Below are 21,753 nucleotides of genomic sequence, written 5' to 3' on the forward strand. Positions count from 1 at the left end.
GCTAACCAATCAGTAACTCCTGGTAGCTCGCTTCCTGTAAAGCGAGTATGATGTCATTTCTATGTCATCATGTCCATCTATTTTAAAGATGCAGTATCGTTCACAGTTGTTCAGGGTTAATGACGATGAAGATTGATCTCCCCACAAACCCACATGTATGAGAAAACTGGCTCATAACACAAAGTCAAACACACATAGGCCAATATTTTAGAAACTGTATGTATATATATATATATATATATATATATATATATATATATATATATATATATATATATATGTATATGTGTGTCTACGGTGCATTCTGTTGCAATCAAATTGTTTCAATTTTGATCATCGTTAAAACTTTACTTGCTTATTATTTATTATTATTACTATGAAATGCCTTCTTTAAAAATAGTAAAAGTGCCTTTATTCTGTGTCTGTGAGCAAAGCATCCCCTTTAAGGACTTGACAATACAAAAATTTTAAAAAGAAAACAATTCCCTAAAGTAAAATTTGATTTATTACTTTTCCTCATTCAAAAAACAAATTTCAATTACCGTATTTTTCGGACTATAAGGCGCACTTAAAATCCTTTAATTTTCTCAAAAATCGACAGTGCGCCTTATTATCAGGTGCGCCTTATGTATGAAATTAATATGTCAAAATGTTTTAGTACAACTTTGGTAAACTATGAAGCTGCACTGCTTGATAGATTTTTGGCGCTTCAGGGCTACCGTAGTCAGACGCCTCGTGGAGTGATATGTACCTGTACTGTGCTTCAACATACTGAACTGAAAAAGTGAGTATCTTGTTCTGTATTTTATGTGTTAAACCTGAACAATGTTGAGAGTTATTGTTAATGAGTTGAATAAAGTTTGACTTATCTGACTATTTTGTTTTGCCTAATGCGTCTTAATATTAATAATAACACACCAGTGCGCCTTATGTATGAAAATAGACCCAGTCAGACCCATTCGTTGCTAGTGCACCTTATAATCCGGTGCACCTTATAGTCCGAAAAATACGGTAAATACATCAAATATTCCAATTTGTAAGTGGGTTAAGTATAGCAGACATGAGGGATGTTTGTAATGGAGAATTACATTCATGTGCAGTTTAACAACAAATATCTGAAGTACAGAAACGTACGTTTGAATAAAGCTCATTACTTTTATTCTTAATATGTGAATGCCATACTCAGAGTGTCTGTTAGCATCACTGGGACAAACATTTTTAAAGCAGATGGGGGAGGTAATAAAGTTCTAAAGCATTTGATTCGTATGGGCCGTGTTAACATTCATTCTAATAATAATTTAACTGGTTTATTTATCTATTCAATTTCTTTTATTATTTTTTTTTTTTTTGGGGGGGGGGGATTTTCCCATCTCCCCAAGATTTACAACTATGGTTATTTTATGTCTTGTGATGTACACCACCAAAATTAATTTCCAATATAAGACAATAGTGAACTATCCGGTATACACATTGACTCCCCTCCCCTTTAATCTATATATAAGTCACATTATATATGTAGAATCAACACATTAAGCCTACTCTTAATGTAATGCCCCACTGGATGTATTCTACACAAAACTTTATCTGTGCAAAATAAGAAAACTATTTCAACTTAAATACAGCATGTTTTCCAAAATGTATGTTTAACGTCTCAAAAGGCACATATCGGCTTTTAGAATATCAGTGGAAAACAAACATCCTAGTATTTCCACATGTCAAGTTTTTCATTCCCTTCCTTAGGGAAAGCTGGGGGTGGTCACAAAATGATTTCATGCATTTTTGTCCACAAAGGATTGCACTGGATGTAGTGTCAACTTCAGACATCAAATGCAGACATGGGGAAACAATATCGAAAACAATATCAAAGTCAACCAATATTACATTCTATGGAAAATATTTGACAATGATAATATTGTCCATCCCTACTAATCATTCTTTACTAATAGTTTTAACAATTACATTTCTCTGACGGTGAAAATAATCAGTGAATAAGTCCAAACTATTGATGGATTCACTACAAAAGCTTGTTATTTCTCTGCAGACTATGACTATGCTGATCTTTTTAGTGCCTTGCAGCCACTTTTCTGCGCAAAAGAAGAATATAATGATCCTTAGGGTTGTTTGAGTTGAAGGTGCACAGCCCCAGAGACACAACACTCAATACAAAGGTGAGTGTTGTGCCACGTTAACAAAGCCTCGTCCAACCACCGGCTACAGTTTAGAGATTAAACTGCATTAGGAAGGAGCAAAGTGAACAAATGAAAAGAGTGGAAATGTGACTGTGATTGTTTTTGATTCCCAGAGTGAGATTGGATTGGTTGTAATTGGGAGATTTCTTTCATTGAGCCTCTGGCAAAATAAAAAGGTTTAATGCTCAGAGGAAATCACACAGCACCTTCTTAAAGCCAGCTTGGAATTCTGTAACAAGCTGGTGATGTGTAGCTGTCAGAGAGAAAATCAAGCTATTAATATTCATGTTCAAAATTAGAAGAAAAAAACAGATTGACTGCAAGTGGGAACTTTTTAATGATGAAACTCCCTGAGCACTAGAATTTAAATGACAGACTAGGGTGGAAAATTGCTTCAAACTATCCAATTAATACACATTTACACACCAGGATGTACACATTTTAAGATTAATTTCCCCAAATTGAACGTTTGCAATGAAAGTGTCACACAAAGCAATCATGAGGAATTTGAAATGTTAGGGTCTCGTTTTCTTATTGTGGCATTCTTTGCCTTGTAGTTGTGTTTCACCGCCACATGGTGGCGCAACAAACTAACTTAATGCCACATTTCATGACTTTGGCTCCCTAATGTAAAGGTATTTTTTTTCCTTTTTTTTTCTTTCTAGTATTTTCTAATAAAACATAATTAACCTGTGAAAAGTCAACCCAGCGAGAACCTCTGCAGACTTTTACTTTCATGTTTTTGTTCAACATCCAAAAGGCCACATTCGCTGTTCTTTAGAAATTCATTAAAGGTGCTGAAAATGAGAATAATCCATGCATGGTGGCATTTCTAATCTAATGCTTGGACATTACCTTCCCTTTATTTCTCCTCATGATACTAATAATAATAATAATAATAATAATAATAATAATAATAATAATAATAATAATTGTGCCAACAAAGCAGAGATTAAAATAAAGTATTTAGAAATTAGTTATTATTATTGATTGCAAAGTGAATCGATTTGTCATATTAAGATTCATTTTTCAGGCACATAATATTGTGTCAACATCAGTATTTCCACTGCACAATGAGGTGATTATTGTTTTCTGTATGAAATATGTGCACAGTGAGAAAAGTTAGGAAACTCTTTTTAAACTGAATCCTGAATCATATGTAGTTTGTCACATATTTGACAGGCTTTTATTTTGAAACTACACATCAAAATGTCTTGATCATTACTGGGTCACACCATGGAGTCATGTGCTATAACCCTGAAGTGAAATTATTCTGTGATAATTGGGCGTTTCATTTTAAACTGAATTCAAATTCATAAGTATTTTTTCCCATATTTGACACTTTGATGGGCTTTTATTTTTAAACTGCACATCAGAATGTCTTGATACTGGGTCACACCATGGGGTCGAGTACTATAACCCTGAAGTGGAATTGTTCTGTGATAACAGGGCATATCATAGATTCAAACCTGAGTCGACGATTGTGTCCAAATTAAAGCCAGAATTACATAATTAGACACTGTATTTACACACATCCACCTCAACACAACCTGGTTCTGAAGGGAGATCACATTTCATGGTGGATGAATGGAAAGATGGTTTTACGTCGGCAGGTATTGAACCGACAAACAATGAAATGATATCAGAGCATTTGTGTCTATGTTCGTTTGTGCTCGTGGATCAATCACGGTTTGCTTTGATCAATACACTACTCATCAAAGCTGCTTTAGAGAGGTCCATATATTCAACTCACTCACCTCTTCTTGACTAGGAGGATGGCGACCAGAACTAGGAGGATGAAAACTAGGACGCCAGCGCTGATCCCGGCGATTTTCACAACCCGGTCAGTCTGTTTGGCAGGATCAGGTACGACCTCAGGCTCCTCTGTAGCACCTGGAACACAGGAATGGAAACCACATCAGGGAAGAAGCAAAATATCTTATTTGGAATTAAAAAAGGCCATAAATGTAACTACCGGTAGTTTATTAAAAACACTTGACCTGTGCTTTTAATTTGAGATTTCTTCAGTTTTCATCAAATCAACAAGGAACATGACGGGCAAATCTCCAAAGTCCATACCAGTAACCATTTAGTGGTAAAAAAATAAGACTAAAAATTATTGGAATCAATTTGACTGACATGTTACAGTTACACTTGTTGCCAAACAAATTTGGCACAGTTCTGGCAACGTGGGCTTCTGCCTGAACCTTTTTTTTTTTTTTTTCGTTTTACAAAAACATGTGTATCTTTGGCCTATTATTATGTTATTATTATCACCAAACTTGCTTCAGCTGATGTCCATACATTAGTTCACTTATTTCTGCCTTTGTAGCCTTCCCTAATGAGAATTGAAATTATATTTCATATAAATCTGTTTTTTTAGGCAGATTTCTGTATTTGAAACATTATTTATTGTCACCCAGTATCATATATTTCCCAAATGTGGGATCTGTAACCTCTAAGGGTCCAACTTCAATCTGAAAAAAAAATTGCCATGCAGCTCATGTAGAAGCTTTGAAAAACATAATTTGTTATGGATATCTGATTTTCGGAGAAGAGGCTGGGGGTAGAAGAGGTAAGCAACAACAAAATAAAAAACTGAACAAACCAAATCTTCCACATCCACAAACCGTGTGTTTCCTTCTGTCTTTAAATCTCGTGAGTAAATTGCACCTCATTTCTCTTCCTGTTAACTTCACATATTTGAGTGAAAGTCAGATTTGGTCCATTTGGGCTTTAATTTAACTGGCAGCGTTTCACACAGAGGAGGTAAAAACCCAACAGAAAGAAGGAGAACATCTGTTTTTCAGAGTCCTGAGCTCCACTTAACCATGTGATCTGATGACAGCAGAATAGTTTCAGCGGCAGTTTAAGAACATTAACATGCATTATCATAATCCCAATAATCTAACTCTAGGAAAACATGCACAAAAGTCCAAATAATGCAGTGTCTATCAAACAACAATAATCCAGTTCTAACGCTAAATATCAACAAGATAAACATAATCTCTTATCTGCCTCCACATATTATTTTGTTAAACCATTTTTTTTTTTTTTTTAAATGGCGCCATCAAATCTCCTCTCATTATGTAACCACATCACACTACAGTGCACAAGTATAATGTTGCTTTTTGGACTATTTACTGTAGTGGATGAATACATGTTGGTGAAAAAGCTTTTTTATTGCTGTTACAAAGAGGAATAACTTATATGAACCACTATGTTTAAATTATTATACGTTAATCTAGAAGTATAACACAGTAAGAACAACATTCATTATTCTCAGCTATAAAAAAGTAGATTTTTAACCTTTTAACTTTTCCCATGTAGGTACACTCAATGCTCCTTCATTAAGGCGTAAAGTAGGGTGACCATATTTTGATTTCCAAAAAAGAGCTCGAACACTCGGGCCGACCTCGACATTTTCTTGAATCTACCTTGTATTGGCAAAATACAATATAGTAGATAAATAAGTTGTTATTGTCCATAGGGTTTAAAAAATAATTTCTCTCTTTATAACAAAGACTTAAAAATCTCAAGTCAGTCACTTTTATTATGCATTATAACAATCTGTCCTTCTATAATAATATAATCTAATCTATGCGTTCTTAAAATCCATCACTCATTGAAACATCTCCTAGAAATTAAAACTATGAAGAAAAAAAATCAAGGCTTACAGAACATTATATTGTCATTAAGTATACACTTCAATAAATGACTGTGAAAGTTTGCATCACATGGTCCCATGCTGACTCTGAGCTTTATTTTGTCTGTTGTCTGTGGAGACATGAGGGAGGGGATGAGGTTTAGACTAAGAGGGACTCAGGACTCTTTCTATCCATCTTGGACTTTGGGCTCTCTCTTTCTCTTTTACTCAAGTGTGACAATTTTGTTAAAGGTGCAGTGTGCAACTCTTATAAAAGTGACTTTTTGTCATATGTGCTAAAGCTGTCACTATGTGAGGACAGCTTTACATTAAACTAGTAGTTTGTGTGAAAAAAAACAAGTTAATTGAGTCCTCCTCGAGCAAAAAGAACCCATCAGAGGCAGGATTGTGTTTGATGGGCTGTCTGACACAGTCACTCACAGTCCCCGCCCCTTTACCGGGGCTGGAGCACCGTCTTTTTTTACAGTGTATGGTCTGGAGGAGTAGAAGATAGAATTGGCAACTTTTCTGCTTGAAAGGTAATTACTGCTGCTTGATTTACATTATGTTTGATTTGTAATTGTTACACTATATCTCTGTGGTGCATGTGTTGTTCATGTGCGCGCAGCAGCCTCCGTGTGGGCTGCTGTCAGTGACACTCTGTTGTTGCTGCTGCTGCTGAGGTGTGTGCACATTGAGAGAGAGAGGCGCTGCAGTAACATGCTTTTAACAGAGCATGTTATATTACTGTGATGTCACTGTCGGACTAACGTAGGAGGGGGAGAGAGGGATCTGAGAATTGCGGACTGCACCTTTAAAGCAAAGCAGCATCTAATCATTCCATCATGTGTGAGTAAAATTACTAGAATGACACCGTACGTAGCTTTCAGAAACTGGTGAAATTTCTCAGATAGAATAAAAAAGAGCGGAGTTGACGTGTTCCCTGAGGTTTGTTCACTGTCCCTGGGAAACCTGAACAATTTGATGAGTTTATTAAATCCGGCCGGACGGTCCGGACAAGACTGCTAGCGTGACGTATGGTCAAGGGAAAGCCATGCACTCTAAGGGAGAACATGCAAACATCAGCTCTGAACAATCAAGGCCTGAAAACAAATGTACAACCTTTTCTTGGTTGTGTATTAAAAGCTGGTTACAAAGTTTCCTCCTGCTGACCTGATAATGTCAGCAGCAGCTCCTAATGTCCATGAACAAGATCCAGGTCAGCACACTAACGACTCAGGACCACGCACAAACACCCTCAGGCCCAAACCACAATACACAATACCCCAGATGACCTAATGGGACCAGCATCACTTAATCCTCCCACCAGGATGTACAGCTGAGTACGCACACACACTCGTGCACACGCACACACACACGCACAGGAGGCCAGAGAACAGGGACAAGATGCCATGTAACCTCTTGCTTCATTAATGCGTTTCTTGCTCTTGAAAAAAGGAACCAGTTCTCATCATGCAAACCCTCAAATTTCACACCTATATAAATACTACGAAGCAGGGTTGGGGTCAATTATAGATGTAATCATGCAATTGATAATTAATTACAGTTATGACATCATTAGAATTGTAATTAAGTTCAAATAATTAACTCCGCAAAGCGCAGAGCGGAAGGTTATGTTTTATTCTATGGCTTACACATAATGTAATTACATATTATTTAAATATGTTTAATATCAAGTTTACTTGTTAGTTCTCTTTGGAATCAATATAGCATATTTTTTAAATGAAATCGAGGAATATACTGATAGAAAAAAGGCTCATACACCCACACCAAAAAAAACCCATTGATTTAGGAAGCCTAACAAGCTAACCAAGAGATGAGAAACAAATCAGATGATAGAGAATAGTTTTTAGTGTATTTTACAGCTGATTTAAAACATGCATCAAAACTGGCCCGTTATCATAAGAGATGCTAACAGAAAGCTAACACAAAAGGTTACATTTTACGAAATTATTTATTAAAGGCTCAGTAATTGTGATTAATTGTAAGTGAACTTTAGCAATTAAGAATGTAATTGTAATTGACTTTCAGGGGAAAATAATAGTATTTGTAATTTTATTTGTAGTAGGAAAATATGTCGATTGGTGTAATCGTAATTGAGTTGTAATTGAACATGTATAATTGAAGATGCAATTGTAATTTTAAAATGTAATTGAGTACAACCCTGCTACAACAAGAGTTCAGGTATATTGCATCGAGGCACAGCTCCACGCTGCAGTTTGCATTTCTAATCCCTTGATGGGTTTTTCCTACAAATACTTAATGATGGTAAATTAATCAGCCATAACGATTCATTCCACCATCATTAGGGCCGACTGTCCTCAAAATGATGTTCCTTTTATTGTGTAGTTTTATGGGCCTCCTGTACTTGAAGGTCAAAGCCACAGAGCGCGGAAAGGCATTACATGCTAACTTAACATCTTTTCACCATTAAAACAAGGAGAGCTGATGTAATTAAACGGTTCACACTTGAATATCTACTAGTATAATAAATATATTTGTTTCCATCTTATTTCTGAAAGCACAACTGTAGATGGAAATATAGACCAATCTTTCTGTGAGATTAAAGATTTAGCAGTTAGACATTTTTAAATCAACAGTGGAAGTGCATTAACTAAAAATTGTTTCATTAATTATGCATCTAATTTTAAAACATTTTATAATGTGTTAAACACACTATATTATGTTGATATCTTTATATAATATTTTTTTACAGTATTTTTTCCTCATGAGGATCGCTCCACATCAGGTAATCACTGAGGCTCCGCCCCCATGATAGCAGGTGGGCTCTTGATGTCGACGCACTAATGTCTTCTTTAGTTTTCCTCTGGGTGAGTTATTATGTTACATGTGTATAAAAACGGCCGTTCTTGTGCTGACTTTTAAAACTCATGTTTTTGCTATTTTGTATCTTTAAAGTTTATTTAATTTGATAAATGACAGTTTAAAGCGTAAAGCCTAAAACCAGGGCTCTTGTTGTGAAAGACTAGTAGAGGAAGTTGGTGTTCATTGTGTGTGTAGCACATGACTGTAAACAGCATCAAAGGAGATTCAAAAATGTGTTCATACGAAGTGGCCTAATGGATACAAACTATTGATTCATTTATTTAGCAAATATCTTTGTTATGACAATAGTTAATCATTCAATTCTAGACACAAGATACTATTTACGTGATTGATTTTGGTCATCAATAACAGCAAAATCTAAATGATGTCCGATTATTCAGTCATTAATTCGTTTTTTTAAATGAGTTTTTAAATCATTTTAGACAAAATTGTATATATCTATAAATAAAGGTATTTGGCTTTTAATTTGAAATAAATGTTTTTACTTTGAAATAAAGGCATATAAAATAAAAGTTGCTGATGCCTTTTGGTTAAAAACAAGTGAATGAGAGTCTGAGATAGTTTCATTCCAGTCTCACCCCTGTTTGCCTTGTAAACCCTGGGACATCTTTCCTGTTTGTAAATCCCAACACTACCAGTGACACAGCAGTGGAGGAATGTCAGCTTCATTGAAAACATCAAAACGACTGTGTTTATCCGTGTTCTCTCTGCTAAGCCCTGATCCATCAGCCGCATTTCTAAAAAACTCTTTCCTCAAAACAGCTTTGTGAGCGCTTAAATATGTGTGTGCGTCTGTGTGCGGTTGCTTAGAGATTAAGTGTGCAGCATTAAAATGCCACCAAATAATCTATCAACATATGGCCGGGGTAAAAAGATGACTTTTGAACTATGTGAACGTATAAAACACAGAAAATAACAACACATCCCTGTGTATTCTATCTGTAATACACAACGATGACTCCATGTAATCCCTAATGCCTTTAATACAAACATACACAAACCATCAGTGACGATAGCAGACATGGGGCTCCGTGGCTAATCCGATTGCTGACAATAAACTCCTTTAAAACAAGTTAATAGATTATGCAGTAGTTCTCTGTTGCACTCTTTGAACAATGTAAGATTATCAGTGCCAACAGATCGCAACAAAATTTCCACAAAACTAAAACTCTTTGAAGAATAGTCCTTTTAGAACAGTAATAATGAAGTTCTTTGAGTGCAAGGCTGTTCTCTCGCCCCAGCTGTCAAGATGTCACGCCCCCTCCTAGGGGCATGCCCCCCAAGTTTGGGAAACACTGAAATTATTTATATATTAAAAAAAAAATGCTAACACACTTAGCATCCAAAGTTCGAAAGAGCCACTATCCTACCTGGCCTAGCAATAGTTCTCAAACTGGGGTCTGTCCTCCACTCCCACATATATCAGCTTTATTTTAATTCATGTACTCCCTAAAAACTTTGAATTATTTTAATTTGAAATAAAGGTTTACATTTGTACATTCTAATAAGTTTATTGTAATTTTGTAGACAGAAATACATTTAAACTTGTAGATACACTTTGCTGTAAACACGTTCAATCTCTAAATCCTTAAATAAAGCTATCACACATGTATTTGGAATGTGAATGAATATCCTAAGAAGCCTGATACTAAAACATTGAACAGTTTTAATTAGTCTACAATGGCAAATGGCAAATATTAGGAGTTAAAGGGTGACGGGGCCTGTAGTTAAAGAGTTCAAACCCAAGGGTGGACACTTTCTGTGTGCCGTTTGAATGGAATTTTCTTTCCAGATCCTCTGATTTCCTCCCACAATCCAAAAACATGTATGTCGAAGTTAATTGGAGTTTTTAAAGTTGCTGTAGGAATGAGTGTGAGTGGATGTGTTTGCCATGTGATGGACTGGTGTCCTGTCCTGGGTGTACCAACTAGCGCCACCTGTTGACACCAACAGACCTTGAACAGGAATGAGCAAAATAACAGTGTTCACTTACGTTTAGATGCCAGCCTCAGACACTGCGTCTTCGTTTCCTACAGAAAGAAGACAACAAAAATGTACCCTGAGTTTCTCAAAACTTCATTACAACCAATGACATTGTTATAAATCAGACTGGACATTAATTGTTGCCATTGTAATATTTCTAAGTGTATCAGATAAACACTTTACTATGTGTAATAGTACTCAGTACTTATTGTAAAACCCTACTTACCACTTATTTATACAATTCTGTATTGTTAACTTGATCAATATATATTATTTATTTTATTTTATTTTTCCTTCCTGTATTTGTATTTAGCTTTCTTGCTCTTTGTGTCTTTGGCTGCTGTAACATGAGAATTTCCCCACTGTGGGATAAAATAAAGTATAATCTAATCTAATCTAATCTGATCTGAACATGTGACCACATGGTGTGCATTCACCTTCTCTGTGCTGCTGACAGCCTGAAGGTAGATGTTGTAGTTCTTCCTTGGTGCCAGAGGTGAATTCCAGAAACCCTAAAGACCAAAGATGAAGTCTCACTTTAGCTTCATGAAACAGAATATTTACACACGATCTGAGAGTCTATATCCAAACAATCTCAAACATTTGGCTTATACACGCTGTTGAATGCAGGGAGTATTGCTTTTCGGGTAAACACGAGTATAAACAATGCCGTACATCAGAAGAAAACAATTTCCTGTCTGTACACAGACCGTCACATTTGCATTTCTATCTTCTCACTTGATATTTTTGCTGCGTGTCACACAGAAAGTGTTGCTGGGATGAAATCAGCTCACCTGATATGTCTTGTTGTCTCCCACGGTGAAAGGGAGCGGCTCGGGCAGGCTGCTGGGGGAAAGCTGGGCAGCGTAATAATACGGGGAGCCACCGCTCGATGCACTGTGGTAAGAAACTGGGACCTGATGAAGAGAATCCAGTTATATTAAACACATCCAATATGTATAATAAAGCAGATGAGCAATAAAATCTTAACTGTGAAGTCTTTCATTATAATATGTTAATTTGTGTTAGCCACCGCTGCTAGTCTATTCTATTGTGTAAATGATTATAGGGAAACGCTTGTGGTTCAAAAAAAGTCTATATATAGTTAGTTCGCATGATTTCTCAAAGGGGAATTAAGCAGAGCAAGTGAAAGTCACAGTTAAAAAAAGTCTCACACTTAAAACTAATGATAAATACACTGTGAGTGGGGCAATCCAGAAGCTAAATAAAATCCTACAGTGACAAAGCACTTAGCATCGGCGTGTTGGAAACACGTGTCGTATAACAGTGTGTAATCACCTTGTAACAATCAGAGGAAGCTTGACGACGCGTCCGCTGAGGATTCACTTCCTCCACAACAATCTGGTACGCACTGAAGAGAAGAAAACTCAGTTAGTTCACTTTTTATTCACAATGAGAATGAAAACACGACTAATGTAAAGATGGAGGTAACCATTAGGAGGATGTGTCAGTGTCATCTCAATCACTTCTCACTACAGACCAGCAAATACAGCCTAAGAGATCAATTTATGTTTCATTTACAAAAGCAAGATCAGAAGTAAAACAAAGATGTCCGTCTGTTCTAGGAGTTAATTTGTGGATTAATGTTGATAAAAAAATAAAAATGGGTGGCACACTCTTTATTTTCAAAAAGAAAATGTCAATATATTTTAGAGTTATGTTAAGCAGAAGAAATATGTTTGTGTTCTTTGTTAAATGTTGTATATGAAAGAAAGTACATGTATATGTACTATATATATATATATATATATATATATATATAGTATATATGCATGAATTTCTCTTGTGTGAATTATTGAGAAAAGTAACTTGAATGTTATGATTTATGTTGGGCATATAAGAATTTTAGTTTCTGCCTTTTTCAGTCTTAAATAAGTCTCAAACATAAATCATATATAGACAAGACCCCCCAAACATAGACAAAGAAATAAACACACTTTCAAGAGTGAAACAAAGAATGTTTAGTTGAGGCAAATGAACTTGAAGAATCAACCAATACCAGTGACTTTTAGGTTTAGGATGACGTGCGTCTAGGCTGAAAATTAAAAAAAAAATACCTTGATTATAGGCGGGGCTTCTGGAGCAGTTAAGACGCACCCAGTCTAAATAGAGGGCCTGTTCCCAGCAAATCGCAAAACACACCCACAAACCGGACAATTCACTCCTACCTCTTGTGCAATAATAATGACATAAGATGTCATCACCACCTGATCTTATTTGTATGCTTATTTCTAATTTCCATTTGTATTGCAACAATAAGACTGTAAAGCCTGAACCTCTCAAAAAACTTTAAAGCATTTTTGTTTTCTCTATTTCATACATCAAACATTTAAATATCAATTAAAAACTAAAATAAATGATCAGATGCTTTATTGTGATCATCTCTGCTAGGTTTTCCTCATGAAAATATAACATACAGTATGTAAACTAAGGGTGTGCGATCTGACAATATTAGATCGACAATCTGCCAAATCACGAAGATGGTAGAACCGTCTGTAGTGCACATTTTATCCCTTGCAGCGCCGTGTCTGTGTCATAAGTCTGTGGCCCATACGCAGCACATATGTTAAATCAAACCATTTAGTAGACTGGCTCATGTCAGCACTACAGACCCCGACAAATTAATCAGAGCTCAATCAGCACAGAAAGTACAATCCGCTATCACTCCCTCCCAGTGCACGCACACGCTGCTGTGCTGCTTCCTGTGTGCTAACAGATGTCCGTCTGTTAAACTCCATCAGTTCTGAGTGCTGGAAGCACTGAGAGACGTTTGAGGAAACACTGCATGTATTTTTCTTCTGTAACTAACTCTAAGCGATTAGGCTCTACGCAGCACAGGGCTGTGTACACACTTCTTAAAGGGACAACGTCCAAAATGTGGTTTTCAACACTCCATAATTTAATCACACATTTTTTATTGAAGGAAAAACTCAAAAATTCCTCAAAATGTTGATGCTGTGCTACTAGTGATTAATAAAAGGGTCTTTGTGGCATTTTTATCCACCAACTTTGACCCATTATTGTTTTTCTTGTAAAACTATATTGAAAAAAATAAAAAGAAATTTAGTTCATATCGCCTATCACTATTATGAGGAAAAATATAGACATATGACTATTGGTCCATATCACCCAGGCCTAATGTAACCAAAGCAATAACATTTTATCTTGTAAACGATATGATTGTCCAAACTGTGGGGTTCATAAGACTGCTTATAGTAGGATTTTATTAACATCAGTGTGTTTACCTCAAAAACAAATCAAAATCACTGGACTGATCTGCTGCCTTGTTATGTAGTGTTGCTACACCACTTTTGTTAAAGTAAAAAGACTGTGTGAGTTTGATAAATTACTTAAATACATTTTTTAAAAATGTACAAGTACAAGTTATATCTTTTAACCCTTTCATCCATTTAGAGCGATGATTTTAAGTAGGTGAATTTGTTTGTTTTAGTGGTAAATAACTTTAAAATAGTCTAAATTATCTGAAAAAAAAAAATTGTGATAAAATCGTGATCGTGATTTTACAAAGAAAAAACTGTGATATAAATTGCTTTCCATATCGCCTACCCCTCGTGTAAACTAATGAATTAAGGTACAAAACCTTATTCAAAGGCAGGTAAAAAAGTAGCATTGGTTAAAAAAATGAATACTTAAAAAGAAAAACACAATAAGAGTGATGAAATCCTAATTAACCTTATAGGGGCTCCCTTAGCTTGGGCTGGTTTGAGCAGCACAGTGATGGTGGTGGCAGTTTCATTTAGAAACGCCTCAGAGCCATCATACTCATCTATTGTTGGAGCTGTAATAAAAAACACACACACAGCGTTAGTTTAAATACATCACTAAGTTATCCAAAGATTAAAGAGTGATTTCTACCTGAGATATTTGTGGTCACGTTGACTGTTGTGGCTGAACCAAAGCCTTTAGAAGTGGAGGCCCGTATGGACAGCTGGTAGGTGACCCCTGGGTGCAGTTGGTAAAACACATGATGGCTAACGTTTGAGGGCAGAGACACTGTGAGCCCGGGTCGCTGTAGAGGCACCGAGGGGTCAAAGGACCGCACGGCGATGTAGCTGATCTGAAGTGGTGAACACAAAGACCAAAGTTCATGTTTAAACTAGTGATCGACTGATTAATCGGCCGATTTTTGAGTGTTTTACGTCTATCGGCATCGGCCGATGCCCGCTGCTGCGTTCGCCAATCTGCTTTATTTACAGAGCGGCTGCCACAGGCTACTCCGTGTTGCTGGAGACAGAGGCAGCAGAATGCAGAGCCCCTCCCCCCACTAGCAGAACATGAAGGAAGCTCTTCAACCTCAACAGCAAGTTTTAAACTTTCAAAGCATCTTTTAACTTTTTAACTTAGCTGACGTTGTTCCGTGGTTCCATGTTGTTGTCGCAGTTGTATTTAACAAGCAGCTGGCTGGAGGTTTGGCGCGCGCGTGTGTGTGTGTGTGTTTCTCTCTCCCTCCCTCTCTGCTTCTCACTCAGTGGGATACAAACATTACAGCGATATGAGAACGCTGCGATGAGAAGGAGAGTTTTTAAAACTTTCAGAAGCAGTTTACTATTTGTTTGAGTATTCATTCCTGTTAATGTTGATGCAATATAGGACAGAAACTTGAACAGTTTGTTGCTTAATGCATATCTGACATCACATTATTTTCCTCTGTTAATTTATGTTCTGGGGTTGTGTTGGAATGGACTATTATTCATGGTTTCTTTTTGTGTTTGATACTATAATTATACATCTATATACTCAATAATCTGTTAATAAAATACATCTTCAGTCAGGCCAACTTTTGTCAAAGCTATTTTCAGGACAAGGAAGAACAGTTCTTTTTCATAATATTTCATGAAATGTCTTTTTGTTCAACATCCCCTTTTATCATTTGTTAAATATTTTTTACTTGGTGTCATTCTACCTCACCTTTGTTCATTTCAATAAATGTTCCTTTTTAAAAAATTGAGACTTGTACCATTTGTTATCATCATTGTGTGATTTTTATGATGTAACTTGAGGGAGCAAAAGTAGTATCGGCTCCAAATATCAGCTCAAGTAAATTGGCAGTCCGTATCGATCATCGCCTAAGGCTGATGGGAAAAAAAAATCGGCATCGGCCCTAAAAATCTATATCGGTCGATCCCTAGTTCAAACACATTTCAAAGAAACACTTATGAGTACCATAGTTTATGCTCTGTTCACCAGTTCATACCTCATACTGTATAATGACCCCATTAGGCTCTGATGGTTCCTTCCAATGAAGACTTATTGTTTCTTCTGATGGAGTGGCTTTCAATGACTGGCTGGGAACTGGACCAGGAACTGTTAACACAGAACACAATGAAATATAATGGATTATCAGAAACACAACTATTCCACTTAGAACCATGCAGGGAACTTTTATTAGGGTTACCTAACACTTTGAAGTTGAAACAACAACTTACACTTTAGAACATTGTAAAGAGGTTTTTAGTTTGTAATTTTTAGTTGATATTACATTTTCCCAGAGTGGATAACCAAAGGGTTTCACTGAAATAAACATAGCAATGCAAGTTATCACTGTCTGCTCTCCTGTGATAACAAAATCAACTGAAATACTGTACTTATTTGTTAAATTTACTAAATTTTATAGAACATTACAATGGATTCATTTTCAACAAGAAAATATGCTTTAAGGCAGGTTTTTTTTTGTTTTTTCATCATACAAAACAAAGACAAAATAATAATTCACTGACACTCAAAACAATGTTTACAAATATTTACAAATTCTACACATTATAATGCACAGTATGTTTGTGTGCGTGCGTTTGTGTACAGGGGTAAGATGGGGAAAAAATACAATAAGTAAATACGTAAATGTTATAGTTTGGTCTTAATAAAATAAATAAATAACATGGGGTAATTTATAAATAAATACAAAAAGAGAGTGAAGGAAAAGTGTGTATATATACACAAATACATTGGCAACCCCAGTGCCCAAAAAAAAATGAGGTGCAGAGTTTTGAATGGACACAAAATGCTAACAAGCTAGTGAATGATTAGCCAAAGTTGATAAAGCATTTTCGTGTCTTTTCTTAGGTTTAATTTCACTCTGACTTGAGATTATAGTATATAGATGTGTTCATAACATTTTTTTTTACTGATTTTCCATAACCTTGACATTTAGTTGAATTCCTGATTTAGTCTTAGCTTAAAAACAGAGTTTCCATTATCCCATTTTAACACGTGAGGTGTCATTAAAAAGGTCACAATGTATTCTATAAAATCTCTGGGAACCAGTATAGTAGCTCTAAGGACAGAAGAGATACAGACCAACAACTAACATCCACGTTTGTTTGTCTTTGTTATTCACCTTCAAAGTACTAAACTGTAACAATGTTTGTACGAAGAGCACCTCATAAATAAAGTTTGATTGGTTGATTGAAAAATTGGAGAGAAAAGTTGGTTCTCAAGAGGCAATAACTGTAGTCATCTAAATATATAAAAAAAAATCATATATAAATGTATTTTGTGTGTTAGTACCGTCTTCGTCAGTCTGTATGACGGTCTCGTCGCTTTCCTTCCTCCCTTCAGGGTTGGTCAGGATCATCTTCAGGCTGACGTTAGTGTAGGGGGGCAGGTTGCCCACTATGTGACGAGGTGCTGAAAGGGAGAAAAATGGAAAAGCTCATCAACTGTTTGACAAACTTATTCACACACTGATATTAGTACGTATTCTGACGCTTTCTTGTCTGTCAATTAACAAAGGTCATAAAAAGGCCCAGTAAGAGAAATAGATAACATGTCTTTAGGTCTCTGAAATAGTTACATTTGACCTTTTTACATGATTGTGTACTGAAATAAACTCAAATCGTAATATATTAAAGACAAACAAAATAAAGTTTATTTAATAACAAATACATGAGAAAACATTTTCATATTTATTTTCTAATATCTAAAACCTAGTTTTTTAATGTTATGCTGATAAAATATTACACATATAGTCCATTATCACCCTCTACATCAGACATGGGCAACTATTGGCCCTTGGTCTAAATTTGTGCAGCTCCCAAAAATGACTTCAAAAACATACAAAATGACAGAAGACTATAAAAATACAGAAATAATGTCCAAAACTACAACAAAATCACACAAACTGAGATAAAAATATGCTAAATGATGCCAAAAACACACAAATCTACAACAAAAACACAAAAAAAGAGAGAACAATGTACTAAATGACACCAAAAACCCACCAAATGAGAAAAATATATACTAAATGATACCAAGAACACACAAAAAACAACATAAATGCACAAATCTACAACAAAAACACACAAATAGAGAAAACAATGTGTACTCCAGCATAGCTGAAGTCAGCATCCAATGTGAACATTTTTAAATCCAAATTAAAGGCACTCTTACTTTACTGCGTATGACAGAGGGAGATTATCAATCAGATTATTACTGATTTAATGTTTTAATCATGTAAAGCACAATTACCTTGGGTATGAAATGTGCTATACAAATACATTTGCCTTGCCTTGCCTAAATGACACCAAAAAACACCAAATGAGAGAGAAATATGCTAAATGATACCAAGAACACACAAACATAAACATAAATACACAAAATGACAACAAAAACACACAAAATAGCAGAAAAAAACTAAAATATACAATATAAATGACAGATTGGTCTTCATTCTATATGCTAATGTGAATTCTCGAATCAGACAATCTCATGTTTTTGATTGTGACCCACTGTGATCAAAGCTGTCCACCTCTGCTCTAAATGAAAACAAAGCATCCTTTAACATCTGTATTCTATCAGCTACAAAGGCATCTAACATAAAGGCAGTCAGCCTCGGTGCAGAGCGCTACCTTTAGGATCCATGTCTAAGCAGTCGGCCTTGCTGCGGTTGTTGGCAGTCTTGTAGTGGTAACAGATGGTGACGTTGAAAGTATGACATCGGGTGATATTGTAGCCCAGAGATTCCCAGTCCACTGCGATCAAACGAGACCTGGTCTCAGCGATCTTCAGTCTCTTGGGCGTTCTCATGGGTTCTGCAGATAGAAAGTAAAAAGGCTTGATCAAAGTAGAACATTTGCCACAAATACAAAGACATTACTGAATTATTATTTTACAAAGTGGTGATTGTAGTGTATTTAGAAAGACTTAAGCTGTGATTAATGAGCAGGTGTGAGCAAACTTTGAGGCGGAGGAATGGCCTGTTTACTGATTTTGATGGAAAAGCACTGTGTGTTGCCAAAAAAAAGGAGCAGAAATGCATGGTCAGCATTAACCCAGCATAAAAAATGGCTTTAACAGACACTTCTCTGTCTGCTCTGTGCTGCCATTAAAGCGTTTCTCAAATGCAATAACTTCTTCAAGGCACATCTTTGGCTTATGTGTATTCAGGCAGTTATATTGTCAATATAATCTACTTTCTCTTCTTGCTGCCCAGAGATTTAATTACCTTAACTGGCTCATTTAACTGGATCAATAACCCCCTGTTGGTTCCTACTCACACATACACACAGTCATACAGGAAACACCACCAACATCAAGTCAAACCCTTCCTTTTCCAGCTGTTTACATGACTTCATTCTTGCCAGGCCGTACATCCACACAAATCTTTACCTACTTCAGCGTTCCTGGCCTTTTAAAGGTCGACGGACTACCGTGACATGGAGACACTGAGTGTTTTAACACTTTGAGGATTGAGGATTGGGTGCTTGGGTGTGGGTGGGGGGGGGGGGGGGGGGCGGGCGGGGGGCGGGGGGGCCTTGGGGTTGGGGTCGGTGGCGGGATGCGCTGGGTGCTCGGCTGCTTGGGGCTTCCTCAGATGTGTGTGTGGGGGGCGGTGGCTGCCTCTCAGCCTGGGATCTTGGGGGCGTCTGGGGGGTTGCTTGGCCGTGGGGGGGGTGGCCTGGGGCTCCCTGGCCCCCACTCTTTCTGCTGGCCTGGCTGCATCTGCGGGCCCGGGGCAGTTCCTGGGTTTGCGGTAGCGGTTTTTTGCTCATATACTGGTATACGATGCACTGGCACGCCTTGGGATGTGGGATAAAACTCATACTGGGCTTAACTTTAGACACGTTAATCCCAAATACCTGCTTTAGGTACTACCATTCACTCATTCCCCCTGTCCACAGCCACCACCATTATAGCTAAGCTTCACACTTGTCACTATACGGACTTGATTACACAACACAATAAGCACAATATATTCTACAACTTCACATCTCATCCTCACTGTAAAACAATCTATTCTCCCCACCCTTTCTATTTCCTACCTTGAGTCTCTCCTCCCTGCTCCCTTTCCCCTCTCCCTTTTTATATCCTCCCTCTAATAAAAGATTTCTTACCCTTCCTTAGGGAGGGCTGGTGATGGTCACAATTAAGCACAATTATAACAAAACATGGATTTCTGTCTCATAATGATTGCACTTCTTGTAGTGTTGACCTTTGACAGCATGTGCAGACAAGATAAAAAATAAATAAATAAATAAATAAAAAAACACTGAGGATCCATTAATCACTGTTGGGGATATTTTCCTCTCAAAAGTAGATCAATATATTGTTACAACTGTATCTATACTAATCAGGGTTGGGGACAATTACATTTTTTAGATACAATTACCATTTAAATTACCCATGTTCAATTACAATTACACTGAACAGCATTTTTTTCCATTTACAGGTAAATTCGTTATTTTTTTATCCTCAGAAAGTCAATTACAATTACGTTCTCAATTACTAATGTTCAATTCCAATTAATGGGTCCTAAATCAGCCGTAAAATATACTAGTAAAACCAAATATCTATCATTAAATTTATTTCCTATCTATTGGTTACCTTGTTATGCTTCCTAATTAATGAAAATATCGGTATTGATATTTTTGGTGTGGGCATCTGAGCCTTTTTTGTGCAGGTATACCCATTGATTTTAAATTGGTAAAATGTGGGAAAGCTAGATATGAAACCTATTTTTATATTTGTTACCTACATACTGTGTGTAGAACTGTACACAGAACTGTAACATGGTTCCCCAGTTTTGCGTTAAATTATAATTGACAATTTTTAGAGAATGCTCATGGCAAAGTCAATTATCTAAACTCAATTACAATTTAATTACGATTATGACAGCAACAGATTTTTAAAATAATTGACCCCAACACTGATACTAATACCTAGTGACTGCAGTGAAATGCATTACTAGTAAAATGATTAAAAGTTTCTTACATTATTTCTTAGGATTGGTAGTCCATCTTACAAAAGTACTCATAACAAAAGACTTTATGTGACAGACCAACACAGACATCAGGTTGTTCCCAGATGTTCTCCTTCCAGTGTGACTGAGCTGGAGCCATTAAATGGACAAAAATGTTCGACTCCAGACTAGGGGTGTGAAACTCATTTTACTTCAGGGGTCAAATATGGAGCAGTTTGATCACAAGTGGGCCACAGATTACAGGTGGGAATACAAGCAATTTCAACAGTGATGTGCCTGGTTTGCACTGACACGTATAAATGATATATAAAGTATGGAAGGCACCGACAATATCTGAGCAATAAGTAGCAAACATCAGTCCCTGTAGGAATTATACTTATACCAATTTTTATTTAATTTGCAGAATTTTGTAAAAATGAAAAGTTCTTTCTAGCGTGGGAAAACTGTGAATTTTTTTTATTAATTTGTGTATTTGGAGGAGCAGAGATATCTAAACCTCAATTAGTTAATAATGTTTTTTTTCTTTTGAAATGTCAGAAATGGATGATTACGGTGGTAATTAAAGTCCCTTTTTTCACTGCTTCTACAGCAACACAGCAAAATTCTTCAGGAAGAACAAAAATGTAATAAACAATAACAATTTTTATCATTTCATTCTTCATATCTTTATTTAAAGTGGCTTTGAGTTACCCAAAAAAGTGCTATATGAATTTGATTGATGATTTGATTTGATTATTATTAATAAACAATTATGCATTTAAAAATAAATAAATAAATAAATAAAAATAAATAAACAAATTATTTGGTAAATTCTCATCCTTCCCTGTGGA

The 21,753-nt window shown here is 36.2% G+C and overlaps 1 protein-coding gene across 22 annotated transcripts in view; it reads right to left on the minus strand.

The window, feature by feature from the left end:
• ptprk (protein tyrosine phosphatase receptor type K) overlaps window positions 1-21,753 on the minus strand; it is a 160,044-nt gene that overhangs the window by 28,571 nt on the left and 109,720 nt on the right. For all 22 annotated transcript variants that reach the window (XM_028440413.1, XM_028440429.1, XM_028440428.1 and 19 more), the window contains 10 exons: window positions 18,573-18,755; window positions 17,233-17,352; window positions 15,923-16,032; window positions 14,584-14,785; window positions 14,401-14,506; window positions 11,986-12,058; window positions 11,481-11,603; window positions 11,124-11,198; window positions 10,697-10,733; window positions 3,947-4,082 (listed from right to left, as the gene is read on the minus strand). In XM_028440413.1, the coding sequence (XP_028296214.1) occupies window positions 3,947-4,082; window positions 10,697-10,733; window positions 11,124-11,198; window positions 11,481-11,603; window positions 11,986-12,058; window positions 14,401-14,506; window positions 14,584-14,785; window positions 15,923-16,032; window positions 17,233-17,352; window positions 18,573-18,755 (1,165 nt within the window). The remainder of the gene's footprint in view (window positions 1-3,946; window positions 4,083-10,696; window positions 10,734-11,123; window positions 11,199-11,480; window positions 11,604-11,985; window positions 12,059-14,400; window positions 14,507-14,583; window positions 14,786-15,922; window positions 16,033-17,232; window positions 17,353-18,572; window positions 18,756-21,753) is intronic.

This window comes from Gouania willdenowi, chromosome 24 (genome assembly GCF_900634775.1).
Source record: "Gouania willdenowi chromosome 24, fGouWil2.1, whole genome shotgun sequence".
NCBI lineage: Eukaryota > Metazoa > Chordata > Actinopteri > Blenniiformes > Gobiesocidae > Gouania > Gouania willdenowi.